General features: G+C 40.2%; 1 protein-coding gene across 2 annotated transcripts in view; it reads right to left on the bottom strand.

Moving 5' to 3' along the window:
* Positions 1–24693, bottom strand: part of Adar (Adenosine deaminase acting on RNA) — a 127934-nt gene that overhangs the window by 16837 nt on the left and 86404 nt on the right. The window contains exons 1-7 of one of the 2 annotated variants that reach the window (XM_071689968.1): positions 17540–17761; positions 16189–16329; positions 8660–8805; positions 8210–8407; positions 6161–6395; positions 2103–2262; positions 1742–1853 (exon numbers count right to left, since the gene is read on the bottom strand). In XM_071689968.1, the coding sequence (XP_071546069.1) occupies positions 1742–1853; positions 2103–2262; positions 6161–6395; positions 8210–8407; positions 8660–8805; positions 16189–16329; positions 17540–17657 (1110 nt within the window). In that variant the 5' untranslated portion in view covers positions 17658–17761. Of the gene's footprint in view, positions 1–1741; positions 1854–2102; positions 2263–6160; positions 6396–8209; positions 8408–8659; positions 8806–16188; positions 16330–17539; positions 17762–24693 lie in introns of those variants that run through there. The other variant, XM_071689967.1, reaches the window with a different exon arrangement.

Below are 24693 nucleotides of genomic sequence, written 5' to 3'. Positions count from 1 at the left end.
TTCATCAATGCTGAAAGTCCATTAAATTGAATGTTATCTAGTTGAAGTGTAGTTGAACAAGAAAAGTTTTTAGTGAAAGAGAAAAGAGAGGTGCTTGGGCGGTACTTACAAAGGAGAGCAAATGACTGGGAGAAGAGAGGTGCTTGGGTGGTACTTACAAAGGAGTGCAAATGACTGGGAGAAGAGAGGTGCTTGGGTGGTACTTACAAAGGAGTGCAAATGACTGGGAGATGTATATGAGAAAGCAACAGGATCAAGAAAAAGGTGCTGGGGTTGAAAAAGAGGGTGAGAAAGTATCATTAAACTTTAGGGAGATTATAAAGATATTTTAGAGGGAGGAAAATAATTTTCTCAATTATTAATTAATGTACAGATGCTCCACGACTTATGATTTTTCGACTTTACTATGGTGCACTATTCAAAACTTTAATAATATAAAATAGGCTTTGGGTTAGATGAGTCTGTCAAACTGTAGGGTAATGTCAGTGTTCTGAGAACGTTTAAGGCAGACTACACTACGCTATGATATTTGGTAGGTTAGAAGTACAGTATTAAATGTATTTTCAACTTATGACATTTTGTACAGCATTAAATGTATTTTTGACTTAAGATATTTTCAACTTACAATGGGTTTATCGGAACATAACCCCATCACAAGTCGAGGAACATCTTACTGTACTATCATTTGTCCAGTTCATTAAGCCTGAAATCCATTTTATCAGGTACATTACTATGAGGGTTTACAGTATGTGTATATGAGTCATTCTTTGTATATTTCCTGGTACCACCTCATTGATGTGGGAAAAAGCAAACTAGTATACTTTATTTATTTATCATACTTCACCATGGTCTCCCACGTTAGCGAGGCAGCACAAGGAAACAGACAAGGAATAGCCGAACATACCCTCATACACATGTATATACATAAACGCCCACACACACACAAACATATACAATTCACCTTATACATACACAGACATATACATATTCATATTTGCTGCCTTCATCCATTCGCGTCACCACCCCGCCACACACAAAATAGCATCACCCACCCCACCTCAGCAGGGTAGCACCAGGAACAGACAAAAAAGGCCACATTCATTCACACTGTCTCTAGCTGTCACATGTAATGCACTGAAATCACAGCTACCTTTCCACATCCAAGCCCCACAGACCTTTCCATGGTTTGCCCCAGACGCTTTACATGCCCTGGTTAAATCCATTGACAGCAAGTTGACCCCAATATACCACATTATTCCAATTCACTTGTTTTTTGCATGCCTTTCACCCTCCTGTATGTTCAGGCCCTGATCCCTCAAAATCTTTTTCACTCCATCCTTCCACCTCCAATTTGGTCTCCTGCTTCTCTTCCTTCCCTCCACCACTGACACATATATGCTCTTTGTCAATCTTTCCTCAATCATTCTCCCTATGCGTCCAAACCATTTCAATACACCCTCTTCTCTTCTGCTCTCTGTGATGTTGGGAGTGAATGTCATGAGCATTTTTCATAATTTTTCTATCATAAGCATCTTGAATAGATAGCTTATGGGCAATGTTCTGAAAAACTTTATCTACATCAATGCAAACTATTTTTGAAATTCATTTACACACCTAACACTCCTTAAAGTTACTAAAGAAAATTTACAGTAAAAGATTTAAAGAGATATGCAGTGATGACAGTATCCTAAGCTCTTTGTTAATGATATCTGAAATCTGAATGATTCTAAAGCACACTGACCTTGATATCCTCAAGGTCCTGTTCATTTGCCATCACAATACCTGCAAGAACCTTTCTCTTGGCAAGTGTAGGATTACCAGCAGTTAGCTCGGAGAACTTGTCACAAACTAGCCTGTAGGGTTTGTAATGAAAAAATATAACAACCTTACGGAACTCAGAAACTATGCATCTATCATAACCTATATGTCAAACATTGTATAAACATTATCCTACTCATTCGTAATATTTTTTCTTGTACAATTATGCTCAATAAGCACATGTAAGAAATATACATAATTAGGGAAGGTTTACATCTACAATCTCACATGATACTTGGTTTCTCAATAAAGTGATTATTCAATTCAATCATGAACACACTTACTTTGCAACCTTGTCAGCTAAGGTCTGTGGCATGTGGATGTTTGGCATATTAGAGATAGGCATGTGGTGAAGAACAGCAGATGTGGAAGAAGCTATAACTCCATACAACTTGCTTAGAGCCTGACGAGCCGCTGCTGCTTTGGCTAACTTTTTACTATTACCTGTGAACAATTCATAAACTTATAAAGCTGATCAAAGAAATACGTATAATCTACATTCTGGTGAAAGTTAAGGTACAGAAGTCTATACAAAATCACAGCTAACTGTACATACACACAAAAGTTCTTGCAAGCTTTACACAACTCTCTGTAAGGAAGAAACTCAAAAAAGTTGTAAAAATTATGTTCCCATATTAACCATAATCCTCAACTATATATACAAGGCATGTAGGCAGTGAGGGGGGCCTGGGTAGTAAGTTACCTTTTGCTGATGACAATGCACTGGTGGCATATTAAAGTGAGAAACAGCAGTAATTGGTGTGAGTTTGGGAAAGTTTGTGAAAGGAGAAAGTTGATCAACTTTGAATAAAAGCAAGGTTAGTAAGTTTAGCCATGCAGAAGGACATCTTAGCTGGTGTGCATGTTTGAATAGAGAAAATTTGGAGGAAGTGGTGTTTCCAACAGCTAGGTGTGGACATGGCTGCAACTGAAGCCATGGAAGCAGAACGGAGACCAAAGTTCTGGGAACACTGAGGAATGTGCACAGAGAGAGATCAATATCCTGGAGAGTAGAAATGGGTATGTTTGAAGGAATAGTTGTGGTCCCAAAGATGTTGTATGGATGAGAGGCATGGGCCATACATAAGAATGTGCAAAGAAGGGTGGTTAAGTTGGAAATGAAAGGTATGAGGACAATATGTAGTGTGAGGTGGTTTGATCAAATATGTAATATAAGGGGTAAGAGAGAGGTGTGGTAATAAGAGTATGGTTGAGACAGCTGAAGAAGGTCTGTTGAATTACTTTGGACATATGGAGAGACTGAGTAAGGGGAGGTTGACAAAGATCATATATGGCTCAAAAGTGGAGGGGACAGGGAGATGGAAGGATGGAGAGAAAAAGATTTTAAGTGCTCAGGACCGGAACATGCACGGGACAGAGCGTATTGAAGTGATGTGATATACATGAGGTAACATGCTGTCAATGGATTGAACCTGGGCAAAAGCAGCTGGGAAAACCACAGAAAGGGTTGTGGTATGGGTAACTTAGTTTCATTGGATTAAACATGACATCTAGAGAATGGAAGTGAGTGAGTGAGGCCTTTCTTCGTCTGTTCCTGGCAATGCCTTCCTAACACAAGAAACACCCAAAAAGTATAAAAGAATACATATATATTTATATTCATATCTGCTAGCCATTCCAGTGTTAGGAAGGCAGCACCAGGAAAAACTAAAGAAGGGTCCATATACTGCATTGTTCCAATTCACTCTATCCCATGCAAGTCTTTCACCATCATGTATATTCAGGCCCAAGTCATCCAATATCTTTTCACTCTAACCTTCCATCTCCAATTCTGTCTCCCTCTTCTCCTTGTTCCCTCCACTTCTGGCCTCTCCTCACTCATTCTCTCCATTTAAACCCTCTCCATCAGCTCTCTCAACGACACTCTTCCTATTACCACACCTTTCACTTGAACTTTTATTCCTTACTCGATCAAACCATCTAACAACATATACTGACCTCAAACATTTAACTTCCAACACATCCTCCCTCCTCCAGGCATACTAATCTACTGCCAATGCCTCAAATCCATACATCACTGGGACTACCATACTTTAATAAAACCATTTTCACACTCACAGATAATGACCTCTTGTTCTAAAAATCCCTCAATGCTCCCAAACCATCGCCCCTTCACCCATCCTATGACTTATTTCTGCTTCCAGGGTTCCAAATGCTGCCTTGTCCACTCTCAGGTATCTAAAACACTTCACTTCCTCTAAATTTTCTCCATTCAACCTCATACTTCAACTAACCTGTCCTACTACCCTTTTAAACTTAGTACCCTTGCTTTTATTCACATTCACTCTCAACTTCCCCCCTTTCACACAGTCTCGCAAACTAAGTCACCAACTTCTACACTTCTCACTTGAATGTGTCACCTGTGCTGTGACTCACCTCACAAGCCCCTCTCACCCCCTGTAGTAAGGCTGAAGTGTTCAAGCAGGTTGGGGCTACTTGCCACACTGCCAAACTTGTCACTGATTGGCTCAAGTACAGTAGAGGGGAGCTTCTCAGCTACTGGCCCAGGAATTCACCATATTTGAATCCAATAGAGAACTTGCAGGGCTTATGAAAATGAAGAGGAAGGGGAAAAAATAAAGTACTCGGTGGTAAGTATGCAGTTTTCATGGTTTCATGTTTATCCCCAATGGTTGTGATGCAGCCCCCTCACACCAACATCACTATTGGGCACCGTATATTCAAAATTGTTTTGCCATTTCCTGCATTAGCAAGGTAGTGCCAAGCAAAAACAAAGAAAAGCCTCATCCAGTCTCTAGCTGCCATAAGAAATGCACTGAAACCACAGCCCCCAATCCACAACTCAAAATCGTTTTCACCCAATCTTTCCCCCTCCACTTCTGACACATATATCCTCTTTGTCAACATCTCACTCATTTTCTCCATTTGCCAATACATTTCAGCTCTCAACCACTTAGTTGTTACCACACCCTTCTCTTACCCTTTAACTACTTAATTACACCATTCCACACCACATATCCTCAAACACTTAATTTCTAACACATCCACCCTCTTTTGCACATCCTCATCTACAGCCCAAGTCTTGCATCCACACAACATTGTTGGTTTCAATACCTTCAAGCACACCCAAGGCCTCCTTCCAGAATGCTAATTAAATCCACCACGAGACAGCACACAACAAATTCAGGCAACACTGAGGTAAAAAAATTGTAAAAAATATGTGTAGGTGTTCAGTGCTTTACTGCAGAACTTGCACCGTGGGCATTAGAGATCCTGAGGTATGTTGAATCAATGCTTGGACTGTTGAAGAGTTGAAATGCTTTCTAAAACACACACAAAAAATCCAAAACACACAAAAAAGTAACTCCTATGTGTCTGGGGAGTGTAGTTCCATATGACCATATGCCCCATGGAGTCATTACAGTACAAATAAGCTCTGTCAATGCAGCATCTGTCAGTGGAAAGGAGATTCTTTGATACAGATCACTCAAGTGAGAGGGCAAAGGTGGGTCTTTTGCTTCTACATAAAGACTAGCAGTTGGCCAAGAAGGGGCCTGGGTGGGATGGACCCAGTACTGTTGCATAGATCTGGGAGTCATAATGGTAAAGTGACATCACATTACATAAATTCTGTTATGAATATACAGAAGGTGAATGCAAACTAATGTCCCTGATACTAAGTTTCATTTAGGAAAAACAAGTCCATATGTCATACACATTCACACAAATCACTTCAAGCAATTCATGAAGATATGTCTCTACTTCATGCTTTCATATATCCCACAATCCTGTTAACAATCACACCACGGTTGGCATCTACTGCTACAATCTTAGATTTGGACACTCTCTTTCGTCACACCACTAAGACTTTCTTCTTAGATGTTACTTGGGGATCTTCAAATCTACTACTAACTGAAAAAAAATTTTCTTCACTGTTTTTTAAGTGCTCTGGGAAAATCTCATTGGTTCAAAATCCAATTTACTTACCTGTGTACTTTTTTAAGAGACAAAACAAAATTGTATATTTACAACAAAATATTTGCTTCTTCCAAAAACTAGTTATCTACAATATCTATTAATATGTATCATTATTATTTCCATTCATACTTACATGGATTGGATCAAACGTATACAATCTTCCACCTTCTGCTTGAAATGATTTTGCAGAAAAGGGATCCCCAACTCTAGTTACACAGGCCAGTGTAAGGAGCAAAGCTGAGAATTCTAGTTCTGCAAAATTAATTCCCTAAAGCTATATACGCCAGTATACACCTGATCCACCCACTGTGCATGAGATTTCTGTTAATGATAAGAGAGATGGACAGACATAGCTTTGGGAAGAAGCAAAGTTATATCTTACCAGTGCCCTCAAAAGTTTGTCCATCCACAGAAACTTGAAATGTGAAGGTCTTGGCATGAGGCTCTCCTGACTCTTGCTTCATTGTGTACTCCACACCCTGCCTTAGCTCATTTAAGAGCATGATGGGGTTTTTTGATGTCTGTGAGGGTCCTGAAGGAACTGCAGTTGCAGAGGGAGTTGGGGCAGCCGGAGTAGAGTCCACAGCAGCAGTTTTTGGTCTTGCTGGGGTCACCTCCTGTAAGCCATAGCACTGGCACCCTTAAGACGGCACAAGGCCGCTCCATAAACAGGTTTGGCACTAGGCTTCACGCCACCACTTTTGCAACCAACAAATATACAGCCCCCATCAGCATGGGCAGGACTTCAAATGGACAAGAGCAAAATATGTAGAGACAAAAGGATATGTGCGCTATGTTCCTACAACGGTGAACATCATTCTGTACATTAGATGAGAACGTTATAAACAATAATTGGAAAATGCAAAGGCAACCATAGCAGCTGAAACCCAATATTCACTGTAATAAATGAACAGAAATCCCTATCCAAATTATTACAATGCAAAACCTTTGCCCTATAAAATCAACGAGAGTATATGAGTATATAATACTCCACAGAGAATAACCTCAAACACTGAAATGTGGCTTTGCAGTCTACAGTCTGTTGTGGGGGTTCTCAGGGAGTGTGTCAGCTGCAGTTTACAGAAGATTCAGCTTTAGTGGCATACTTGTTATGCAGAGATGCCTATGTCATAAGCACCAATAAATAGCATCAGGAAAAATTTCTACAGTCAGTCACCCACATAATATGTGGGAATAAGGCAGAGTCCTGGCATATGAACTAACAGTCCCATGTTAACTATTGGCTTATTAGTGATTGTCTTTGGAGAACTTACTGATAATGATTCACTGGATGATGAACTGCTGGAATTGAGAAAAGTTCCTTGAGTATCAGTAATCCACTGTTGGTGGCAAAGAAGAGGCAAAGATGAACATCAGTAAAAAAGAACAAACAAACAATACACTGAGCACATGTAGTATGCCAAATAAATTTCTGTGCAACCAAAATTAATAATTCATCACATTTTTCCCTCCTCTTTTTATTTTTTCTTAGTATTTTCTGCTAACTGACAAGACAAATATTTCTTTTGAATTTTTTTGAAAAGCTTGAAATAACTTTGTCAGCATTCCACCAATGTGCACATCAATTGTTCTCAGAGTTATGGCCCATGACTCATATCCATACAACAATGATGGGACTATTAAACCTTCAAACATGACCATTTTTGCCCAAACAGGTACTGACATCTTCCACATGCTCCTTAATGCAACCAGGACACAGATACCCTCTCCCACTCTATGACTCACTTCAGTCCTCAATGTTTCATCAAAATAATATATTTTCTGGATGGAAAATTTCAGTATCCATAGCTGGATCGATTATGGTTTTTCCACTACCATCAAGAAAAAAATCAAATTAAGCAAAGAAAAGAGCAGTTAAAGAAATAAGACAGCCACTGACCTGATCATTGGTCCTCCATAAACTAGAACAGCAGCAAATTTAGGAAAAAAGTAGGTACATTGCTACATAAGACCAAACCCCTCCAATGAAACAGAGACCATACAACACCCTTGCTCATCATGGGAGCATAACTGTATATTTATTTAGTCACACGAGTGATGGGTTGAAGCCTAAACGTGTGCCAAATTAGCCACCTTCGGTAAAGATCAAATGCAGAGATGATGAAACACTTATTTCCTCTCTCCAAAAATATCTTGATTTTGTTAGTGAAAATATTCTCAAAAATATTAGAATCAAAAGTGTAAAAAACTAAAAATACCTATAAACAAAAATTTATCAATTATATAGGCATTTAGGCTGGTTGACAAAATGCTACATACAAAAATTACTTTAACACACATCAATAAATTGAAATGAGACTCCCTGACACTTCAAAGTATTTCAATGAATAAGGAATATATTATCATGTCACTTTAAAAAAGAACAACAAAAAGGACCACATCCTTATCCACTGGACCGAACTAAGCTTACCCCTGCAGTATTTGTGGCAAAACTTGCTTCTGACACGTCACTAGTGAAGTCTTGCACAGATGTAACACTGATTCCAAGGGCTTCAGCAGCATCTGAAGCATTGCGAAATTGAAGAAAAGATCTGAGAGCTGCTTCTGCTGCAGAATGTTTTGCCAGCTTCTTACTCCGTCCTGAGCCTTTGAAAACCTGGCCATTTAGCTGAAAAGGGATAAAAATGTGATTGGATGGGAGCAGCAGAGGTTCCAGAATGGACTTCTATCTTTTACATGTAAATGCTTATTTTTTCTTTTTTTAGCAATTTCACTTTACATGCTCATCCCCTTTTTATGCATCACCATAACAAGCAAGAAGGGAAACCTGCACTCTCTCATCATGACAGAAAAAACTATGTGATGACTGCTAATCTGAGCTGTTCACTATGTATGCTAAGAAGTGAGAGATGTTGCTTACCTCCACAATTACAGTAAAGACTGGAGCATGAGAGGGCCCTTCCATGCCCATAGTCTTGTAGTCAAGCCCAGGACGCAACTCATTCAATGTGCTAATGGGGTTCTTTGGCTGTGGTGGTCCTGTCTTTCGCCTTTTTGTGGCTGGCTCTGGATAAAAACAGAAAATAATAATAAACCATCAAGAATATTTTTTCCCATACCTGTGTACCATTTCCAGCATAGCAAGGTATTGCCAGAAATGTATGAATAACCTCATTATCTCATATCCACTCTCCAAATGACATGTATTATATGCTGAAACTGCACCAAAAGCAGTCTCTTACCCACAGGAAAGCCCTTTCTCTTGACAGCTTTATATGTCTTGCTTCAGTCCACTGACAGCATACTACCACCAGTTTGTTTTGCCTAATGTTCTCCTAATTCTACAAATTTCATATCTTTCTTCAACACCTAAACCCCTGCCAAGAGGCCATGGCATCCTTTCACCCACCAGGAGATAATCTAACCAGGGGATTACAACATTCACTACAGTGAATGGTTGAATTCTTCCTATACAGATGATAGAGGGACTGAACTACACACTGTCTCCACTATCAATAATCGAGAGCAAATCATCTCCCACCCCACCCATGTTCATGACTGATGCAACCATGATCTTAATATTCTGGATCTGTTTTTCACCTCTAATCCTTCAGGCTGTAAATACACAATTTCGCTCCCAATTTGCTCATCTGATCACACTCATTTAATATGTCTATTCTAACAGCATCTTCCCCTCCAGCAGCTCCTTCTAAACATAAATACTGACACCTCAACAAAGCTACCTAAATAACTGACAAAAACTCTTCCCTGACTTTCCTTGGGTAAATTACTCTCTCTTAAGTAGTCATGCTTCTTTCTCCACCAAATGCATTGCCAAGGTTATTGTTAAGGTCTCCATCAAATGCACTGCAGAGGTTATTGTTAGGGGAAAGGAAGCATTTATCCCCTCTTCCTCTAAGACGACCTCTTCTTACAAATCCATGGTTAAAACACTCCTGTTCCGAGGCCATTCAGGCATGGGATCAGACATATCAGGCTTGGAAAAACTCTCCTTCCTCCATCTCCCATTCAACATTCATCACTGCAAGTGTGTTAACCATGAGGAAGAGCATTCCTTTATTCAAAGTTAGTGCAATAACCTGTTTTCTTCATCCACAAATAGGTGTTTCTGGTCTTTAGCAGGTAGCATTACTAACAACTGTCATTCTACATTTCCTTCACTTTTCCATTCTGATGGTATTATAGCTGTCTCTTCAGCAGATTAAGCAACTTTTGGTTCTCATTTCTCCTGTAATTCTATGTGTAACTCTGGGATAATAAATGGTTTCTGGAACATCATATGTAAAGACAAGAAATATTTTCTAAGGTACATCTCTAATATCCTTTCTATACATACCAGTCACTCAATCTCCTCAAGTTTACACATAGCATGAAAGCTGTACTATTTCTACATTATGTTAACGTTACCAATATCATATAATTCAATTTCACTACAGTAAGAGAATGTCTGCTTATTTTTCCACTCTTAACTAAAACAGCAGCCAACATCAACATTTTAAATATCCAGGTGATTTACCATCTCATTAAGAGCCTATAAAGGTCTCCACTGCAAAGAAGGAACAGGAAAAACTGTACCATCTTCAAGAGCCCTACACCAACTATCATAAGTGCATAAGTACAGCCAGCAATGCTATGCCTGTGTATAAAATATGACTATTACATAACAGTCAAGTTTTCAATGTGGAGAAAGCAACCAGTCCTTCAACGTCCTCCAGAACTTGCCAGGCAATCCACCTTACTTTAACTAAAGTCTGAATAAAAAACCGCAGAATATTCTAAATATATTTGTTATTTACCAGTGAAGGGCGCAAATGGGGAGGTGATAACAAGTAGTGGTGATGTGAGAAGGAGATGGAGTGAGTATTTTGAAGGTTTGTTGAATGTGTTTGATGATAGAGTGGCAGATATAGGGTGTTTTGGTCGAGGTGGTGTGCAAAGTGAGAGGGTTAGGGAAAATGATTTGGTAAACAGAGAAGAGGTAGTAAAAGCTTTGCGGAAGATGAAAGCCGGCAAGGCAGCAGGTTTGGATGGTACTGCAGTGGAATTTATTAAAAAAGGGGGTGACTGTATTGTTGACTGGTTGGTAAGGTTATTTAATGTATGTATGACTCATGGTGAGGTGCCTGAGGATTGGCGGAATGCATGCATAGTGCCATTGTACAAAGGCAAAGGGGATAAGAGTGAGTGCTCAAATTACAGAGGTATAAGTTTGTTGAGTATTCCTGGTAAATTATATGGGAGGGTATTGATTGAGAGGGTGAAGGCATGTACAGAGCATCAGATTGGGGAAGAGCAGTGTGGTTTCAGAAGTGGTAGAGGATGTGTGGATCAGGTGTTTGCTTTGAAGAATGTATGTGAGAAATACTTAGAAAAGCAAATGGATTTGTATGTAGCATTTATGGATCTGGAGAAGGCATATGATAGAGTTGATAGAGATGCTCTGTGGAAGGTATTAAGAATATATGGTGTGGGAGGCAAGTTGTTAGAAGCAGTGAAAAGTTTTTATCGAGGATGTAAGGCATGTGTACGTGTAGGAAGAGAGGAAAGTGATTGGTTCTCAGTGAATGTAGGTTTGCGGCAGGGGTGTGTGATGTCTCCATGGTTGTTTAATTTGTTTATGGATGGGGTTGTTAGGGAGGTGAATGCAAGAGTTTTGGAAAGAGGGGCAAGTATGAAGTCTGTTGGGGATGAGAGAGCTTGGGAAGTGAGTCAGTTGTTGTTCGCTGATGATACAGCGCTGGTGGCTGATTCATGTGAGAAACTGCAGAAGCTGGTGACTGAGTTTGGTAAAGTGTGTGAAAGAAGAAAGTTAAGAGTAAATGTGAATAAGAGCAAGGTTATTAGGTACAGTAGGGTTGAGGGTCAAGTCAATTGGGAGGTGAGTTTGAATGGAGAAAAACTGGAGGAAGTGAAGTGTTTTAGATATCTGGGAGTGGATCTGGCAGCGGATGGAACCATGGAAGCGGAAGTGGATCATAGGGTGCGGGAGGGGGCGAAAATTCTGGGAGCCTTGAAGAATGTGTGGAAGTCGAGAACATTATCTCGGAAAGCAAAAATGGGTATGTTTGAAGGAATAGTGGTTCCAACAATGTTGTATGGTTGCGAGGCATGGGCTATGGATAGAGTTGTGCGCAGGAGGATGGATGTGCTGGAAATGAGATGTTTGAGGACAATGTGTGGTGTGAGGTGGTTTGATCGAGTAAGTAACGTAAGGGTAAGAGAGATGTGTGGAAATAAAAAGAGCGTGGTTGAGAGAGCAGAAGAGGATGTTTTGAAATGGTTTGGGCACATGGAGAGAATGAGTGAGGAAAGATTGACCAAGAGGATATATGTGTCAGAGGTGGAGAGAACGAGGAGAAGAGGGAGACCAAATTGGAGGTGGAAAGATGGAGTGAAAAAGATTTTGTGTGATCGGGGCCTGAACATGCAGGAGGGTGAAAGGAGGGCAAGGAATAGAGTGAATTGGAGCGATGTTGTATACCGGGGTTGACGTTCTGTCAGTGGATTGAATCAAGGCATGTGAAGCGTCTGGGGTAAACCATGGAAAGCTGTGTAGGTATGTATATTTGCGTGTGTGGACGTATGTATATACATGTGTATGGGGGTGGGTTGGGCCATTTCTTTCGTCTGTTTCCTTGCGCTACCTCGCAAACGCGGGAGACAGCGGCAAAAAAAAAAAAAAAAAAAAAAAAAAAACACTGTGCAAATGTATGAAACAAAAGTAAAAGGAACATATAAAGAAATGTCGTTTTCATGTCTTCCTCTATTACCTGGAGCTGTCAATAATGTCAATCACACACCCTCTGAGTTATCTATCTACATCTCTGATGTGTACGTGTAGGAAGAGAGGAAAGTGATTGGTTCTCAGTGAATGTAGGTTTGTGGCAGGGGGGTGTGTGATGCCTCCATGGTTGTTTAATTTGTTTATGGATGGGGTTGTTATGGAGGAGAATGCAAGAGTTTTGGAAAGAGGGGCAAGAATGAAGTCTGTTGTGGATGAGAGAGCTTGGGAAGTGAGTCAGTTGTTGTTCGCTGATGATACAGCGCTGGTGGCTGATTCATGTGAGAAACTGCAGAAGCTGGTAACTGAGTTTGGTAAAGTGTGTGAAAGAAGAAAGTTAAGAGTAAATGTGAATAAGAGCAAGGTTATTAGGTACAGTAGGGTTGAGGGTCAAGTCAATTGGGAGGTAAGTTTGAATGGAGAAAAACTGGAGGAAGTAAAGTGTTTTAGATATCTGGGAGTGGATCTGGTAGCGGATGGAACCATGGAAGCGGAAGTGAATCATAGGGTGGGGGAGGGGGCGAAAATCCTGGGAGCCTTGAAGAATGTGTGGAAGTCGAGAACATTATCTCGGAAAGCAAAAATGGGTATGTTTGAAGGAATAGTGGTTCCAACAATGTTGTATAGTTGCGAGGCGTGGGCTATGGATAGCGCTGTGCACAGGAGGGTGGATGTGCTGGAAATGAGATGTTTGAGGACAATGTGTGGTGTGAGGTGGTTTGATCGAGTAAGTAATGAAAGGGTAAGAGAGATATGTGGAAATAAAAAGAGCATGGTTGAGAGAGCAGAAGAGGGTGTTTTGAAATGGTTTGGGCACATGGAGAATATGAGTGAGGAAAGATTGACCAAGAGGATATATGTGTCGGAGGTGGAAGGAACGAGGAGAAGTGGGAGACCAAATTGGAGGTGGAAAGATGGAGTGAAAAAGATTTTGAGTGATCGGGGCCTGGACATGCAGGAGGGTGAAAGGCGGGCAAGGAATAGAGTGAATTGGATCGATGTGGTATACCGGGGTTGACGTGCTGTCAGTGGATTGAATCAGGGCATGTGAAGCGTCTGGGGTAAACCATGGAAAGCTGTGTGGGGCCTGGATGTGGAAAGGGAGCTGTGGTTTCGGGCATTATTGCATGACAGCTAGAGACTGAGTGTGAACAAATGAGGCCTTTGTTGTCTTTTCCTAGCGCTACCCCGCACACATGACAGGGGAGGGGGATGGTATTCCATGTGTGGCGAGGTGGCGATGGGAATGAATAAAGGCAGACAGTGTGAATTGTGTGCATGGGTATATGTGTATGTGTCTGTGTGTGTATATATATGTGTACATTGAGATGTATAGGTATGTATATTTGCATGTGTGGACGTGTGTGTATATACATGTGTATGGGGGTGGGTTGGGCCATTTCTTTCGTCTGTTTCCTTGCGCTACCTCGCAAACGCGGGAGACAGTGACAAAGTAAATAAATAAATCTCTGATGCCAGTTCCCTCCAGGAACTCCTTTGGGGTGCTCGCCACAGTTAAAGTTTCCATAATGAGTGAACTCAAATGCCACTTCTTAGCCTATTGTGCCTCACCCTTAACAGACCACTAGCAGAAAGCAACCCTTGTGTGGTGTTTCCAGAGGCTACTACCTGGTGTTCCAACCTACCACTTCCACCTAATGCTACCAGTGAAATGTTCCTACCTACTTCTTCAACCTAATGTTTCAACACAATGGTCCCACTAACTACTACTATCTACTGCTCCTACCACTTTGTTTCTAAAATGCAGGGCTTTCTTCTTTCAGCTTCTTAATACTCCATTTCCACACATACATTCTTCCCTCCTTCTCTGATGAACTTCCACTGGTAAATTCCTTTCGAACAATCTAATATGCCTTTCTCTTCTCTTCTATGGCATTTCTCATCTCATTTGTCCACCATGCATTTATCCTTTTATCCTTATATGTCATATTCTTATATCTCACACCATGCATTTATCCTTTTATCCTTATATGTCATATTCTTATATCTCACAATCTTGTATCCAAAAACTAATTCTCCAATCTTTGACAGCCTTTCTCGACTCATTTTAAACACCTTATTCACACATGGCTGCATCCCTACATTTACTGCACTTTCATCTAATATTACTGTCACTCTTCCATAATTCTCCTTGCATTCTTTCAGTTTCATCATCTCACCAATACTTTTATTTCTCCATTTTACTTAAACCACACCTCCACTTTTGTTTGATCCTTACCTCCAAAAGAACTGCAAAAAGATCACAATCTCTAAAGAATCCCTTCATGCTCTAGCATCCAGCACAACCTTTCATCCACAGTTACACAGTTCATTCAATCCTTTTGTTCTTCTCTCTCACATTTCTCGTCCAAGTACACATGAATCATATTGTGCTGAAAAAAGATGTCAAGGAATAAAGCCTCTCTCAGAACAGACAACAAGATAGCTTGAATTCTCATTTACTCAAGGCATTCCCCATTTACCATCTCATCAATTTCATCATCCCACTTTTGCATTCACTATCACCCATCACAATCATTACATCCCTATGGGCACTCATTTAGTATGGAAGCACATTTATGCAAAAATAATACTCTTCGTGCATTGTTGGCTACTTTTTAGGAATACATACTTCACATGGAAAAAAAAATCACTCACTGGGATGTGATTTCTGGAAAATGCACAGTTCAGCTTTAAACATTTTCCTTTGGATATGTCCTTCAATCATTATCACTAATTTCACTTGATATACAAGGGAGCTCATTGCTTGTACATGATGATGGTACTGCTGGTGGCAACAATCCGAAGAGATAAGAAAGATATCTGCTGATATCTGAGGGCTTACTCATCAAAAGTTATTAATTACCCTACTTTCTGTATCTCTCTTTTGTGCTCAATACCAACAAATTAACATTAGGCAGATTCTTTTGAGGTCATTTTAATAAAAATCCTCAGCTGTAAGGTCTAAATATCTCTTTTTTTTCTTCTATTTATATAAAACAACTTTTTAATTCTGTAATGACTTATACTAACAGGCTACTACTGAAATTACATGAATAGAGCATTAAATCCAATGATGTCTTAATGTCAAGTAAGAGACGATCATTTGGCTTACACTGGCCTGAATCAGTAATATGGGAGATGCTGGGCACACACACACACACACACACAAACACTGCTCAACAAATAATTCAGAAAGTAGTAAATGCTGGTGTAACATGCACAATTCTTTAAGTAATTTCTCAATGGAAATATCTTTTACGAGCAAAAAAATTTGAATCTGCTCTAAATTTGCTGCATAAAGAGTGGTAAACTCTTAAAAGTAATTCCAACTGCTTCTTTCTTAAATGATTAAAACTCACAAGCTACTCTTTAATTGTAAGAAAATTTTGAAACAAGGTAACATATTCACAAACCATTATATTTGCCTAAAGATATATTAGAATTACAGAAGACTGTCACATCACCCTTTATGACCCACAGTCCCACCCACTGGACATGACGGCTGGCATCCGAAACAATGCAGGAGCACCACAGAAGAAACTCCTAGTGAAAGAAAGTACAGAAGGAAACTGTATAAACCAAGAAGAGCACATTCATTTATATAGAGCTGATACATTTAATCAGACGTCATCTTAATCCATTACCTTGCTGATCCACGTTCATGTCTACGTCACCAGTCACAGGCCGCTTCAGAGATGAAGCAGTTTCTCCTTCATTTTCCTGGCCTGCCATAACATCTTCTACACCATCTTGTAGCCCATTCTGGCGTCCAGACTCATCATTTCCTGGGAAAGAAGGTAACTCATACCAATATGCCTCAATCATCTGGGAAGAATGATTACACACGCGTAAAATAAAAATATACCTATTAATTCTACAAGCTTCAAAACTGTTTACTCAAATAGTTACCGTAAAAGGTGAATGTGGATTAAAACTGGAGTTTTATTATAATAAAGATATAACTAACACAAAACACATACCTGCTGAACTCATTCTCAAAGTCATTAATGATACCACTAAATCACTGAAGCACATCTTGTGTCACTTATCATTATCAATAATAAACCTCTTAGGTTAATCTATATGCTAAAATTTTTTGAATAACAATGTTCCTTCACCATATTCAAAATACAAGCATTGGAAAATAAAAACTAAGCGATATCATATATATATATATATATATATATATATATATATATATATATATATATATATTCCTCTAAATGGATACATTACCTTTGCTTTATATAATTCATGATATTCTACGATGGATACATTACCTTTGCAGCATTTTTCTCATATATATATTCACCATTTCCCGCGTTAGCGACGTAGCGTCAAGAGCAGAGGACTGAGCCTTAAGAGGGTATATCCTCACTTGGCCGTCTTCTATGTTCCTTCTTTTGCTTTATGTAATTCATAAGATGAACACATTGCCTTTACTTCATGTAATTTATATCATACAATAGATTACCTTGGCTTCATGTAATTCATATACTATACGACGAATACATTGCCTTTTTATGTAATTTATGATACACGTTGAATACATTACCCTTTCTTTATGTAATTTATGATATAATACGATGAATACATTACCTTAGCTTCAAATAATTTATAATAAACGGTATTAATACCGTCTCAACCATCCTATGTCTCTAACTCGGTTTGGTTTGCCTGAAATTGTCGTCCCGCTGGGTGTTAATGTCTCCTCAACGATTCTGACCATTTATAACGCAAAAAAAAGGCTGATGACCGAGATGGTATTTTAAAATAAGGCTTCAAAATATAATAATAAAATGCCGGTACAAAATTCTAATTTCTTACAACTGTAATAGATGCAATTCGTCATAACTCCCTACAACTGTAATATTGTTATGCTGCCGTACTTCACAATACCAGTATAAACCTACGTTCTATAACATATTTGGTAAAGTGAGGCCTTAAGTAACCAGAATCAGCCATAACTTTAAAAAACGTTCCCTCACTACCTACCGGACTCTGCCATGTCCACATCATTCTCCTTCAGCTGTGATTGCAGAACTCTCCCGCTTCTGGTTCTTCTCCCACGACCTTCCTCATCTCCTACCTTCACTGGAGAAAACTTTGACATCTCTCAACGCGGCGCAGGGCAACGGAAAATGGTAAATTTGATGACACAAGGTGGAGGAGAGGTAGCGAGTTATGGCGGTGGCTGGACCATCAAGCGTGTAAACAAAAGCCACGAGGCGGAGAGCGCCTGCGCGGCAGTGTTGCCAGACCCCCGTCGCCATCCAACCCTTTACCCTCCACCCTGCCATCTATCTCTCATCCATGTCAAATTTAGATCAATATTCTCTCTAGTCTCATATAGAGCTATATTCTCTCTATATATGGATTCTGTAGCTATATTATAATAAATCTGTACGTGGAATTTAGAGCTATGTGCTCTATCTTGTAAATTTAGAGCTATATTCTTAAGATTTCAGAGAATTTACATAAGCAATGTTGAAGGGGTAAATCAAAATGGATAATATTTCTTTGGTAATTTTACCAGATGTTATTACAATTTACGGGGAAGAATCTGTATGTCACCTGATACCATGAAAATTGGCATTCCAGTTCCACTTTTCACGGAGTCTACCTAGCCATCACCTTACTTTACATGAAACGCTTATAAAGATCTTCTTAAACCACAAATGATTAAAAAAAAAAAGTTATCTATCACAAAAATTCATCTAAATCTGCCATCTTCTTGTTTCTACCACAATAAAATGACTGCTATTAACTTCGCCACGCAATACAGGTCTGATATCTGCTTTCCTTAACATTGCAAGTCAAACCTTTGTTCAAAGTTGGACGACTATAATTCTAAATCTAATGTTTCTAAATGACATATATGTAAACCCAGCTGTTTGATGAAACTACCTTTTTGATGTCTTAAATTTGACATAATACTCGATTTCTCTTTTTGTATGTCTATACATTTGCATATACAAGTCAACATTGTATCTTGACAAACAAAAACATATTTTCAATATTTTACAAAAAATTGAAGTTGTTAAACACTGTAAAGATAATAATCCAGGTGATTCACCTTTTATCATTATCAATCTTGCTCAAAAATTTCATAATAAAAATATCTACATAAACTGCTGACATGATTTCCATAGAAAGACACCAATATATATATAAAAAAATCCACAATCCACTTCAAAATCGTGATAGAGGTTTATAACACATATTCAGCCAGACTGAAGAGGCATGACAAGCATATGGATGAAATAATATGAAGAATCAGCAATGTTCATGGCCAAAAAATTAACTCCATTCATGGCCAAAAAAAAATTAACTCCAGGTCTGACCTTGGTAAATCATATTTTTTTAAACTTTACAAGATTACTTTACGTTGAACACTACAGGCTTTAAATGGAGAGCAAGTCAGACTACAATGGTTAATATAGGCGAGAAAAAGGCCAAAATCAAAGACCCTTGGCCGGGAACCATTACATTTTTGAGTACTGAGGTACAAATCATTGTTACTTCTGTAGTACAAGAAAATGGCACCATTGTCAGGTTGATTACATGAAAAGTACTGTATTAAGGCTTCACAAGCAGTCCTACGGGACGTTAGTGTCACCTTACATAAACATATTACAATGGAGGAAAAATAGGAATAGGACTTTAGTCGTAATATCTTATTTTCCAAGGAAAACTGAAGCTACTTTATCATTCCTGCCTCCTAACTTGGCATTATCATTTACGTAACGTCCACAAATATCTACAAACTTCATGTTCAACGAAAAAAGATCGATATATGAATAATCATCATTCAACTTATAACAATCAGTGGATTTCAGACAATTATTGGATTTCAGACTATCTTAAAAACCTGAGAAAATATAAATTTGATTAAAAAACTTCTGGTGACTTGAGACGTACACTCTTGAGTTGGCAACATAGGGGATCTTGCCAGGTGTTACTTGATCAATTAAATAACATCCGTTACATAAATTATCGTGTCACGCTGAGCCTTCTAACGTTCAGATTAAATTATCCCCAGACCATTGTACTGTGTGATGTTTTGGTGACGATATATAAACATAAAGGTCTTTGCCTACGACGGGTGAAAACAGTGACCCGTAGCTGGCACTACTGTAACGCTGCCATCTGCAGAATCAATCAGTATTATGTCTTTCTTTTTCCCTCCTCTCTCATTAACATCCCTCAGTGTCTTACTTTCCATCTATTACTTCTTTGAATTAATTCCTTTTATAAGATTAACTCTCTTCTGATATAGTTATTTGTTTTAATTCTTCAACCACTGCTCAAATCATGGCGGGAGGAGAATCATACCATTTCCGGCGTCTCTCCCGCTATTTTCAAACTACAAAAATTAGAAAACATCTTCCACTTAACAATCTTGTAATTATATAATCTACCTGACAGTTTGAATAGAAAGTCCGTAACGTCAGTTTACAAGCCCGAAATAAGGTTGTTATCTGTGAATGTCTCAATCAGACTTTTAAACTATTTATATCCATCAATATGACAGTCAGTGAAGATCTGTCACCTAATCATTAATAACTAATACAAATATATTCCCTTGAAATCAATTCACTCACAACAACAACTGATAAATATGGTAATTATTACGAATGAACAAAAAAATCGATAAAAATTGATCTGATCCAATATTTGTCAGTGTGACCAACCATACTGACTCTTCTTTGTATAGAGTTACCAAGTTCCCCTTTGAATACCATTTATTTTTTCCTAAGTTATTTTCAGGAGGGACTGTAACTTTTGTATTTCCTGAAGACCAATAAAGAGCTGTAGATTATTAATGGCACTGACGATGTTCAATATAACATACAAGAATGACGAATAACATTAACTTGACCCAGATAATTACTACGACCCTGATTTAACAATGATGGAGTCATGCCTGGAAGCTCTTATCTCACACCCTGACTAGCAGGATTGTCATCTTACTGTCTGGTTCATGACATATTTCACTGGAGATTTGAATACCACAATGATAACTATATTGTCTATAGCTTTGATAGTCTAGAATGTGTTTTAGGACTGCTACTGGTACATATAAACCAATAGTTTCTATCCACAGACTTCTTGTGAACCTGGAATGCTCAACACATCTTAAAATCTATATAATCAACTGTCTATTAAATCTACCTCAGGTTGCGTGATGATGCCTCATATTTGTTACATGAGCAGGTCTTTTGTGAGGTTCCCCTCATGAGATATGAGTCGATTTCATCATGAATGATCCATCGTACTGACGTATGATGATCAATGAACATGTCTACCACATGAATCTCTCCGTGAACAGGCTGGATGGGACATCTACCATCTACTCACTCTGAGCACCAGCCCACACCGGATATGTATCCTCAACCAACCAGAAACAAAATGTAGAAAATATGTGGCCTTTACACGACTCATGAAAAAAAGGAAAAAAGTTTGACGTTTTATGAAACTGCAACGCCGAGGGGGGGGGGGGGTAAAACATAACTGTTGAACATTCAATTTCAATTTTCCAACGATCACTGGTAGAGTATGATTTCGCGTCCTAGGCTACCAGACCGTCAACCAGCGTCCTAGGCTACCAGACCGCGAACCAGTGTCCGAGGCTACCAGACCGTCAACCAGCGTCCTAGGCTACCAGACCGTCAACCAGTGTCCTAGGCTACCAGACCGTCAACCAGTGTCCTAGGCTACCAGACCGTCAACCAGTGTCCTAGGCTACCAGACCGTCAACCAGTGTCCTAGGCTACCAGACCGTCAACCAGTGTCCTAGGCTACCAGACCGTCAACCAGCAGCTGATAATGGTGGACATTAAGAATATTTGGCAAGTTCTGTAACGGTACATTACGTAATATATATATATATATATATATATATATATATATATATATATATATATATATATATATATATATATATATGGAGAAAAACTGGAGGAAGTGAAGTGTTTTAGATATCTGGGAGTGGATCTGGCAGCGGATGGAACCATGGAAGCGGAAGTGGATCATAGGGTGGGGGAGGGGGCGAAAATTCTGGGGGCCTTGAAGAATGTGTGGAAGTCGAGAACATTATCTCGGAAAGCAAAAATGGGTATGTTTGAAGGAATAGTGGTTCCAACAATGTTGTATGGTTGCGAGGCGTGGGCTATGGATAGAGTTGTGCGCAGGAGGATGGATGTGCTGGAAATGAGATGTTTGAGGACAATGTGTGGTGTGAGGTGGTTTGATCGAGTAAGTAATGTAAGGGTAAGAGAGATGTGTGGAAATAAAAAGAGCGTGGTTGAGAGAGCAGAAGAGGGTGTTTTGAAATGGTTTGGGCACATGGAGAGGATGAGTGAGGAAAGATTGACCAAGAGGATATATGTGTCGGAGGTGGAGGGAACGAGGAGAAGAGGGAGACCAAATTGGAGGTGGAAAGATGGAGTGAAAAAGATTTTGTGTGATCGGGGCCTGAACATGCAGGAGGGTGAAAGGAGGGCAAGGAATAGAGTGAATTGGAGCGATGTGGTATACCGGGGTTGACGTGCTGTCAGTGGATTGAATCAAGGCATGTGAAGCGTCCGGGGTAAACCATGGAAAGCTGTGTAGGTATGTATATTTGCGTGTGTGGACGTATGTATGTACATATGTATGGGGGGGGGGGGGGGTGGGGCCATTTCTTTCGTCTGTTTCCTTGCGCTACCTCGCAAACGCGGGAGACAGCGACGAGTTATAAAAAAAAAAAAATATATATATATATATATATATATATATATATATATATATATTCATTTATATCTATTATACTTTGTCGCTGTTTCCCGCTTTAGCGAGGTAGCTCAAGGAAACAGACGAAAGAATGGCCCAACCCACCCACATACACATGTATATACATACACGTCCACACATCCACACACGCACATATACATACCTATACATCTCAACGTATACATATATATACACACAGACATATACATATATACACATGTACATAATTCATACTGTCTGCGGATATTCATTCCCGTCGCCACCTCGCCACACATGGAATAACAACCCCCTCTCCCGCATGTGCGCAAGGTAGTGCCAGGAAAAGACAACAAAGGCCCCATTCGTTCACACTCAGTCTCTAGCTGTCATGTGTAATGCATCGAAACAACAGCTCCCTTTCCACATCCAGGCCCCACAGAACTTTCCATGGTTTACCCCAGACGCTTCACATACCCTGGTTCAATCCATTGACAGCACGTCGACCCCGGTATACCACATCGATCCAATTCACTCTATTCCTTGCACGCCTTTCACCCTCCTGCATGTTCAGGCCCCAATCACTCAAAATCTTTTTCATTCCATCTTCCCACCTCCAATTTGGTCTCCCTCTTCTCCTCGTTCCCTCCACCTCTGACACATATATCCTCTTTGTCAATCTTTCCTCACTCATTCTCCATGTGACCAAACCATTTCAAAACACCCTCTTCTGCTCTCTCAACCACACTCTTTTTATTACCACACATCTCTCTTACCCTTACGTTACTTACTCGATCAAACCACCTCACACCACACATTGTCCTCAAACATCTCATTTCCAGCACATCCATCCTCCTGCGCATAACTCTATCCATAGCCCACGCCTCGCAACCATACAACATTGTTGGAACCACTATTCCTTCAAACATACCCATTTTTGCTTTCCGAGATAATGTTCTCGACTTCCACACATTCTTCAACGGCCCCCAGAACTTTTCGCCCCCTCCCCCACCCTATGATTCACTTCCGCTTCCATGGTTCCATCCGCTGCCAGATCCACTCCCAGATATCTAAAACACTTCACTTCCTCCAGTTTTTCTCCATTCAAACTTACATATATATATATATATATATATATATATATATATATATATATATACAAATCAAGAATTGACTCCACCCAAAAAAGGGATTGATTTGTTCGCTCAGTTTGAAGCGATGGAACTTTGCCATGTTCTTCGACAGCGAAACAAAAAACCCGGACCTTTGTGGATCATACTTTATTATAACCTTATATTTTCATATGAGGTGGGGGGGGGGGGGGTATCCTGGTGGGGTCCCGTGTCTTACGTCCCTCCGTACATTGCCCCACGTCCCCCCCCCCGTTCACTGCCCCACGTCCCTCCGTACACTTCTCATGTCCCTCCGTACATTGCCCCACGTCCCCTCGTTCACTGCCCCACGTCCCTCCGTACAATAATCATGTCCCTCCGTACACTGCCCCAAGTCCCTGCGTTCACTGCCCCACGTCCCTCCGTACAATAATCATGTCCCTCCGTACACTGCCCCAAGTCCCTGCGTTCACTGCCCCACGTCCCTCCGTACAATAATCATGTCCCTCCGTACACTGCCCCAAGTCCCTGCGTTCACTGCCCCACGTCCCTCCGTACAATAATCATGTCCCTCCGTACACTGCCCCAAGTCCCTGCGTTCACTGCCCCACGTCCCTCCGTACAATAATCATGTCCCTCCGTACACTGCCCCAAGTCCCTTTGTACATTGCCCTACGTCCCTCCGTACACTTCATTCCTTCTTCCAGTACGGGTAAAATGAGGGATTCAACCACTTGCCTTCGTGGTTCATTCCAGTCAGACCTGGCAACACTGTTGTTCCATTCCCTCCTGGACCTTGTCCAGCTGCCCCTACGCGGCTCCTGAAGCGGGATCACAACACACACACACTGAAGCGGGATCACAACACACACACACTGAAGCGGGATCACACACACACACACACTGAAGCGGGATCACAACACACACACACTGAAGCGGGATCACAACACACACACACACACACTGAAGCTGGATCACAACACACACACTGAAGCGGGATCACAACACACACACACACACTGAAGCGGGATCACAACACACACACACACTGAAGCGGGATCACAACACACACACACACACACTGAAGCTGGATCACAACACACACACTGAAGCGGGATCACAACACGCACACACACTGAAGCGGGATCACAACACGCACACACACTGAAGCGGGATCACAACACACACACACACTGAAGCGGGATCACAACACACACACTGAAGCGGGATCACAACACACACACTGAAGCGGGATCACAACACACACACTGAAGCGGGATCACAACA

The sequence above is a fragment of the Panulirus ornatus genome, chromosome 47 (genome assembly GCF_036320965.1).
Source record: "Panulirus ornatus isolate Po-2019 chromosome 47, ASM3632096v1, whole genome shotgun sequence".
Lineage (NCBI taxonomy): Eukaryota > Metazoa > Arthropoda > Malacostraca > Decapoda > Palinuridae > Panulirus > Panulirus ornatus.
This window is presented reverse-complemented; position numbering and strand designations above follow the sequence as displayed.